The sequence below is a fragment of the Arachis hypogaea genome, chromosome 6, assembly GCF_003086295.3.
Source record: "Arachis hypogaea cultivar Tifrunner chromosome 6, arahy.Tifrunner.gnm2.J5K5, whole genome shotgun sequence".
Lineage (NCBI taxonomy): Eukaryota > Viridiplantae > Streptophyta > Magnoliopsida > Fabales > Fabaceae > Arachis > Arachis hypogaea.
In genome coordinates this window covers 2,896,268-2,904,601 of record NC_092041.1, presented here as the reverse complement: position 1 = coordinate 2,904,601, position 8,334 = coordinate 2,896,268, and the positions used below count along the sequence as shown (strand labels likewise).

Sequence of the window (8,334 nt, the reverse complement as noted above, 5' to 3'; positions counted from 1 at the left end):
ACACAATCCGAACTTTTTTTTCGAACCAATAATAGAATTGGTTCCTTTTTTGAGAAACAAATCAGATGTATGTCCTCTGCCTCGCTATTCTTCACATTAATTAATGATGGCTCGGTCATAAAAGAAGGAACTGTGGCTTGCTGTGGTATCATAAGGGATCATGATGGTAAGTTTTTGGCATGTTTAAGTATTAATTTAGGTACTTGCTCTTTTACTCAAGTTGAATTATGGAAAAATTTTTGTTGGATTGGATTTGGCTATCAACCTTAGTATTCTTAACTTAAGTATCGAGGTAGATTCAAAAGTTGCTATGAAATTATGTGTGAGAAATACTGCTAATTTTCATTTTGCTAAATTTTTTGTTGCTGCGATTCATTCTAGATGTCACAGGTTTATCGCTTGAAAATTTTATCATAAATTAAAAAAAACAAATGCTTGTGTTGATCGACTAGCGGCACAAGGTCATAATTTGCAGTTAGGATGCCATTTTTTTTTAGTTTACCTTTTGCTATTTCTTTTTTATTTTATGGTAGACGTCATTGATACTTCTTTTTCTAGAATTATTTATGTGTAATTTTTTTGGATTTTAGTCCTGTTTTTTATAAACAAAAAAAAAACTTATAAAAAAGGAAGACTGGGGAATTTTGTCTTTGCAATAAAAAAAAGGACAAAATTATTGTGGTTGTAAGGTTGGTTATTATAATCATGGGTATTTTTTAATATATATTATTTAAATATAATATTTATGAAAATATGTAATTTGTAGTGTATTTATCTATCAGCCTAACTACATATTTAAGCATTTTGTATTTAAGTCTAATCAAATTGGCCTAAACTTAATAAAAACCACTTTTATCACACCAGCATGTATCATACGCGCGTTTTAATAACGCAATTTCTTAGTCCTCGTCTTCTTCTTCTATTTCTCCTCCTCCTCTTCCTCTTCCTCTTTCTTTTAAATTCGTGCACGTAGGTTCTTCTTCTCTTTCGTTGTTGTAATCACCAACAACACCAATATTTTATATAATGGATATTATTCGGTTCATTTAGTATTATACAGTGGTTTCGCTATGATAATATTTTTGATTTATTCTAGATGCAGGTATTTCTGAATTCGAATTTATATAATGGACAAATGTTCGGTTCATTTGGTATTATACAATAATGGTTTTGCTTTAATAATATTTTTAGTTCATTTACAGTCCAGGTGTGTTGTTGATGAATAATTTGTCCCAATGGTTAGAATGACTTTTAAGACAAATTGAATGGAATAGAATAAAATCTATAACAATTGAATAAAGTAATAATAAATAATTTCATTCTTTTTTGCTAAAAACAGACTCAATCATTAACAAAAACACATTGAATTCATTTGTGCATCCAAATAAATCTCAATTAAACTAAGAAATAAACCGAAATTATTTAAAGAATAAAAAATTTGGTCAATACTTATTAGCAGCATCAAGTGAACATCAATTAACACACAAATGAACCAAAATAAATTAAGAAATGAACCGAAATTATTTAATAATGACAGTAAAAAAAGCAGAACTAATAAAGATGTTCGCAAAATGTTGGTATTATTGGTGATGACGATAACGAAGAAGATACAACATTGAAGAACCTGCGTGTGCGAATTTGGAAGAAGAAAAAAAAGAAGAAGGATAAGGAGGAGAAAAAGAAAACAGAGAATAGTGAAGGAGAAGGAGAAGAAAACGGAAAAGGAAAACGAGAAGGAAAAAAAAGCGCATAATTTAAAAAGTTGTTATAATAACTTGGTTATACTTAGTTAAGTATTTTGTTTAAATGTAGAGCTTTATTCTTTACCTACATGCACAACATCTCATATTCCGAGTACAATATCTAAAAACTAGTTAAAGGAACATCTCAAATACACTGTTGATACATAAAGTTAAAAGCACATTTTGAGTGCAACCAGGATGCTACAAAATGGCAAATCGGGTACTGCATACCAGAGATATACTCATAAACATATTCTAAGCACAATATTCGAGATACATGTATTATTGTAACAAATTAACTATAATATTATGTATTTATATTATTGTATTTATATAATTAATTATATATAGTTAATTAAAAAATTAACAATTTAAAATTATTTAAAATATGTGCAAAAACTTTTTATACGTTGATATAATATTTTAGACAGTGTTAAGTTAGTTTGATTTTTATTTTTTATTTCATTTAATTTTATTCAAATAATTTTAAATTATAAAATATTTAATTTAAATTAATAATTTAATTTAATCCAATAAACATAAATATACTTGTATTATTATATTCGTATGAGTACTGCCACATTAATTTTAATAAAATAATTGACTATAAATATAAAATATTGGATGAATATTTGATAATTAAAAAATATTATTTTTAATAAAATTGTTACCTTTTTAATATTATTGTGTGATATTATTAGATTAATTTTATAATGTAGGTATGCTTTTTACCATACCAATATAAAAGGTCGCATTATTAAATTAAGTAATGCTTATAGAATATAGCCAACTTTTTTATACGCGCATAGCTTAATCTATTAATGTCAATTTTTAAAATTAATTTAGCAGTGCTCATAAATAATCGTTAATTTATTTTTATTTGATTAAATTAAATCGTTAATTTAAATTAAAATCAAACCAACTAAACATTGTACAAAATATTATATCGATGTATAATAAAGTTTTACACATATTTTAGATAATTTTAAAATTTTAATTATATTTTTTAATTAAAAAATTTAAATCGTTATTTTTTTTCAAATCGGATATTTAATTAATCATACGAGTACTTAACATTATAATTAAATTGTTACAATAATACATATATTCTAGATACTGTGCCCAAAATTGACTTTTGAGCATATTTCCGATACACGATTTGCCGTTTTTTAACTTTATGTATCATATTTTCGGTGCAATGTCCCCGAAATGTGGCTTTAACTAATTTTTAAATACTGTATCTGGGATATGAAATATTGTGTATATAAGTAAATACACTACAAATTATATATTTTCATAAATATTATATTTAAATAATTTAAATAAAAAAATTTTATAACCGTGTGTATAGCTGAGGCCACAACTTGTAGTTAAAATAATACGAATATCTTTCTCCAGAAGGAATTAATAAGGCCCTAAGCGAGCTCACACAATATTATGGGGATAATATTTTACTGTCAAATTAGTAAAAAAAGCAACAAATCAGTTCACAATTTTGGATTGCCATTTGTTCCAATTTGGGGACATCATGTGTGAATCTGAAATGGTCTCTTTCTTTTCCTTATGATGACTATATCCCTTTTCCCCCAACTGCTGCTCTAGGAAATTTTCATATTATAATATATAAATAGTATAAACTACATGTTTGGTCAAATAATAGATAAACTTGGAAGAGAGGCAACCAAGAAATATAATATGATGTATTTACTTGTTCTAAAAGGTATTGTAAATTTCAGCTACCAAGTCTCAATAACTGAGACCAAGTCCTAAGACAATCAATTTGAAAAATAATTGATCAATTGTTCATTTTTTTTTGGAGCTAACGTGACAAGTTTAATATATTCTTTGAACAAGCACATACATAGTTGGTATAGAATGGTTCAGCAATTATTAGATGCAACAACGTTAATTTGCAGGCCAATTCAATGACTCCTCCCTTTAAATAGCAAGGTTCCCATTCAACAAATTCATCAAGTCTCACCACAACTAATTAAGCAATTACATACATAGCATCATTCATAAGAGATTAGCAATTACACACATAGCATCAATTTAAAGGTATATCAAGAGGCACAAAATGAAAGCAATCTACTTCCTTGTTGGTTTGTTGGCTTTGGCATCCTCTTTTGCATCAGCCTATGATCCCAGTCCACTGCAAGATTTCTGTGTGGCTCTCAATGACACCCAAAATGCTGGTATATATCATTACATACTCAAGTATCAAGCTCCTTTCAATGTATATGGTTAAGCTTAAGCATCGTTATAATTAATTCTTCTTAATTTTTTATTTTGCAGTATTTGTGAATGGAAACATTTGCAGAGATCCTAAAGTTGTAGTAGCTGAAGATTTCTTCAAACATGTAGATCCTGGGAATGTTGACAACAAACTTGGCTCAAACGTGACTCCTGTCAGTGTTAACGAATTACCCGGACTTAACACACTCGGCATATCACTTGCTCGCCTAGATTTTGCACCTAAGGGTTTAATCCCTCCTCACACTCACCCTCGAGCCACAGAGATTTTGACTGTTCTTGAAGGCACTCTCTTTGTTGGATTTGTCACTTCCAATCAAAACAACACCAACCGTCTTTTTACTAAAGTGCTCAACAAGGGTGATGTGTTTGTGTTCCCAATTGGTCTCATTCATTTCCAATTCAACGTCGGTTATGGCAACGCTGTTGCTATTTCTGGACTTAGCAGTCAGAATCCAGGTGTTATCACAATTGCAAATGCTGTTTTTGGATCGACTCCACCTATTTCTCCTGAAGTTTTGACTAAAGCTTTTCAAGTGGATAAAAAAGTAATTAACTACCTTGAAAAACAGTTCTGATACGATAATAACTAATTTGATAAAGTGAAGCACCATCATTTCATTCTATTTGTACGATATATTGTTTTAGCTCAGGCAATTCATATATAATAATAAATAAAACGCACGAGCGTCATGTATACCAAATTTGTTGTATTTGATTTAACTTTTGCTTCAATAAATTAATGTTTTGAGTTTAGTTAGTGAAGAGTTATTATTATTAATGCTATATCTTGTTAATGTTTTAGTTAATTAATCAAGAGCGTTAACATAGCACTCTCTATGAAGCCGAAACACAATAAATTACTCATCCATCATTGCATATTAAATAGATATATACGTGATTTCTCTTGATTTTAATTATTAATTGTTACAATAATTAATAAATGTTAAATAAGGCAAGTTCTATTACCGAAAATTTATCTACTTCAGGCCCTCCCTATGGCGTACGTTGTAAAGTAAAACAACCAAACAATAGACAAGGCAATGTTCTAGCTGATTTTACTTTGTTAAGACTCAAACAATCGTGTGAAACAAAATTTACAATTCCACAGCATTAAGGCACGCTCATTATTTGCATAACCAAACATTGTTAGTGTCAAAGCAAATTGGAAAATTTAAGCTATATAAGCATAACATTAACGTAGACAAGTAGCATTGCACTACTATCTAAAACAAGCTTTAACACTTCAAAAGAGAGCAATCAAACCACGTACCATGGCAACAACTTATATACCAATTTTCTCAATGGTGATATTCATCCTAACAGTGGGATCTGATGCTGGGGGAATTTCCATTTATTGGGGTCAGAATGGAAATGAAGGTACCTTGGCAGAAACTTGTGCCACAGGAAACTATGAGTATGTGAACATTGCTTTTCTTTACAGTTTCGGCAATGGACGAATTCCCAGGCTAAACCTTGCAGGCCATTGTGATCCATACAGCAACAATGGCTGCACGAATTTAAGCGCCGACATAAAGCAGTGTCAAGCCAAAGGCATCAGAGTTATGCTTTCAATTGGAGGAGGACCTGGAGGCTACACCCTTGCATCAACAGAGGATGCTAGGCAACTTGCCACTTTCCTTTGGAATAACTTCTTGGGAGGACAGTCATCGACACGTCCACTAGGCGAGGCTGTTTTGGATGGCATTGACTTTGACATTGAAGGAGGAACAAACCAACATTGGGATGAGCTTGCAAGGTATCTTTCAGGATACAACAACAAAGGCAAGAAGGTTTACTTGACTGCAGCACCTCAATGTCCTTTCCCTGATGCATGGCTTGGAAATGCCCTTCAGACCGGTCTTTTCGACTATGTTTGGGTTCAATTCTACAAAAATCCTCCATGTCAGTACTCTTCTGGAGGCATTGCCAATCTTGAGAATGCATGGAAGCAATGGACTACACAAGTACCTGCCACTAAAATATTCTTAGGCCTCCCAGCAGCACCACAGGCAGCTGGAGGAGGCTTCATTTCGCCAAGTAACCTGACATCAGAAGTACTTCCGGTAATTAAGGGTGCCACAAAGTATGGGGGTGTCATGTTGTGGTCCAAGTACTACGACGATCAAACTGGATATAGTTCATCCATAAATGGCCAAGTCTAGAATTCTTAAATACTTATTATGGTTATGTTAGATTTGAATCCATGATGCACCTCTCTGTTAACATATTAGATTTCTGTTTTTGGAGGCACGTATGTTGATATGTATGTTTGTGCATATATTTGTATTGAATATAGTAGCAGTTGTTTTCAACACATAACCTTGCATATGCCGGTAAGTACAAAATAACAGTTAAATTAAGCAGCAAATCGCACTTGTAAAATGAATATTAGATTATCTAAAACCTAATTGGCACAAAATATTTTCCTAATCATTCACATATTTAATAAACTTAACTGCTAACACAGCTACAAAATTTGCTTATCGAATCTATAGATACAAGAGGGGAGATCCTGCAATAGCATTTTACAAACTTACTACTATACAAGGCTTTTCTAACTCTACTAATTACAGCATCCAACAAACATCCTGTCGTGGAGCCAATAGACTTGAGCACACCATGTATCCAGATACTGCAAAAGACAAATCTTAGCTTATCTATCTCTATATTTACATAAACATCAGTCTACACCATTACACCAAAACTGAAGAACTTGAGCAACATCAAGTTCTATTTGTAGATGACGATGTTTCAAAATAGGTTGGTTTTGGGGTGGAGGGGCAGCCAATAGATTGAATCAATTCTTCCACTCTTAGCACTCCAAATTTATGATGAGGTGTATTTGGAGCAATGTTGTCAACCCGGTGCTCATAAATCTTGCCTTTCCTGTCAAGTTTGTACTCAGAGGTCCCATCAAACCTACCACGACTCTCCCATGGAATTCGCAGAATCCCGTGAACACTCCACCGAACCATGATCACACTCTCAACAGGCTGCCACACACTTGTTACGTCAATCGACAAAGCTCGGAAAAATATTCTGCCATGAAATCGTAATGCCCACAACAGCGATTTGTATTTCTGGATGCCAACAAAGGTATTCAAAGGATCTTTAAATACAATATCATCCCTGCAAGAAGTCATGCCAAATTTAGCATAACATATCAAAGATCACGTAATGATAACTGATTAGTTACAAATGTTATCAAGACTACATCTTCAAGCAATATGAAACTTCTAGAGCGAGATATTTGCAGATGATAATCCAACTAACAAAGACGTGATATGTTTCAATGCAATGTTAGGAGAGAATTTCAATAAATGATCAACTTTCAATAATTGAATCAGAGCAGAGTTTACGAGTTTAACAGAAATAACAAACTGAACTTTCTAGAATTAGAAAGCACAACTAACTGGCTATCTTTCCGGTCAATACAAATCTTACCTTCCATAAAACCAACCACTATAAAATGCAAAATCAGAGAGCAAAAGCTAAAGGGAAATCACCTGTAGACATCGAAGCTAGGTTCCTTGAAGAAGATTTGGGGAAAATCTTCCCTCAGAGTTCGGATGGCATATCCCATATTCACGTAGTACTTCTGCTTTTCCTCCTCTTCTTCTTTCCTCCCCAACTTCACAGCACCCGAGAACTCACCGTACAACCTCAAATTCTGTTCCAATTCCAAAACCGCACAATCCTTCACTTGACAAAAAGCTTTTAATCCTCTTGCACTTGACCCAACTGCCACGGGCTTAAAGCTGTGGAATTTGATAGGGTTTGGATTCGGATTACACGGAAATTTTGGGGCAATGAACATTTCAGAGGAATGGATAACGAGTGCCATGGTCATGGACGACAAAGCTTAGAATGATTTTTTTTTTCCCCAGCGGAGACAATGAGTTCAAACGAAAATTAAGCGAGAAAATGTCATTATTTTTATTTGAATTTCTGTGGGGAAATTATAGTGTGGGGAGAATCGATGAAGGAGGGACGTGAACATTATTGGCGCGAATAAGATTGTGTTTGTGTTATCTTTGATGCTTGTGAGGTTGTGGATAATCGGAATTATCAAAGTAAATCAAGAGGGAAAATATGTGATTGGTTGGATTATGATTTTACCTTTTCTCCCCTCGTTTTATCAGAGCGCCGAGATAACGACAGAGACAAAGACAACGGGATAGACATAACAAGAAAAGAACATCATCTGAATAATTACTGGTGATGACTGAGGATAGCTTAGATTCTTTTGGGGCCTATGCTGTCTCTTTTTTTTTTTGTTCTTTTTTTACGGATTTTCCTATCTTCTTCTCAAATACATTTTCCCCCTTTAAATTTA

The 8,334-nt window shown here is 32.6% G+C and overlaps 3 protein-coding genes across 3 annotated transcripts; 2 read left to right on the top strand and 1 right to left on the bottom strand.

The window, feature by feature from the left end:
- The first annotated feature begins 3,612 nt into the window (after positions 1-3,612).
- On the top strand, positions 3,613-4,751 carry LOC112695349 (germin-like protein subfamily 1 member 7). The gene is made up of 2 exons (XM_025747661.3): positions 3,613-3,937; positions 4,038-4,751. Exons 1-2 carry the CDS (start codon positions 3,820-3,822, stop codon positions 4,571-4,573), a joined length of 654 nt encoding a protein of 217 aa, XP_025603446.1. The 5' UTR covers positions 3,613-3,819; the 3' UTR covers positions 4,574-4,751.
- A 509-nt stretch (positions 4,752-5,260) lies between these two features.
- Positions 5,261-6,160, top strand: LOC112695347 (hevamine-A-like). The gene has a single exon (XM_025747659.2). The coding sequence runs from the start codon at positions 5,270-5,272 to the stop codon at positions 6,158-6,160; it is 891 nt and encodes a 296-aa protein (XP_025603444.1). The 5' UTR covers positions 5,261-5,269.
- A 259-nt stretch (positions 6,161-6,419) lies between these two features.
- Positions 6,420-8,297, bottom strand: LOC112695348 (uncharacterized). The gene is made up of 2 exons (XM_025747660.3): positions 7,505-8,297; positions 6,420-7,127 (listed from the first exon to the last, which is right to left on the bottom strand). Exons 1-2 carry the CDS (start codon positions 7,846-7,848, stop codon positions 6,722-6,724), a joined length of 750 nt encoding a protein of 249 aa, XP_025603445.1. The 5' UTR covers positions 7,849-8,297; the 3' UTR covers positions 6,420-6,721.
- Between the last annotated feature and the right edge of the window lie 37 nt (positions 8,298-8,334).

What these genes read in the sequence shown, in the direction of transcription:
- LOC112695349 (XM_025747661.3), top strand. Translation starts at nt 3,820, where the DNA reads ATGAAAGCAATCTACTTCCTTGTTGGTTTGTTGGCTTTGGCATCCTCT. An exon ending in CAATGACACCCAAAATGCTG is followed by an intron (nt 3,938 to 4,037) that starts GTATATATCATT and finishes TTTATTTTGCAG; the next exon opens with TATTTGTGAATGGAAACATT.
- LOC112695347 (XM_025747659.2), top strand. Translation starts at nt 5,270, where the DNA reads ATGGCAACAACTTATATACCAATTTTCTCAATGGTGATATTCATCCTA.
- LOC112695348 (XM_025747660.3), bottom strand. Translation starts at nt 7,848, where the DNA reads ATGACCATGGCACTCGTTATCCATTCCTCTGAAATGTTCATTGCCCCA. An exon ending in CCTAGCTTCGATGTCTACAG is followed by an intron (nt 7,128 to 7,504) that starts GTGATTTCCCTT and finishes GACTTCTTGCAG; the next exon opens with GGATGATATTGTATTTAAAG.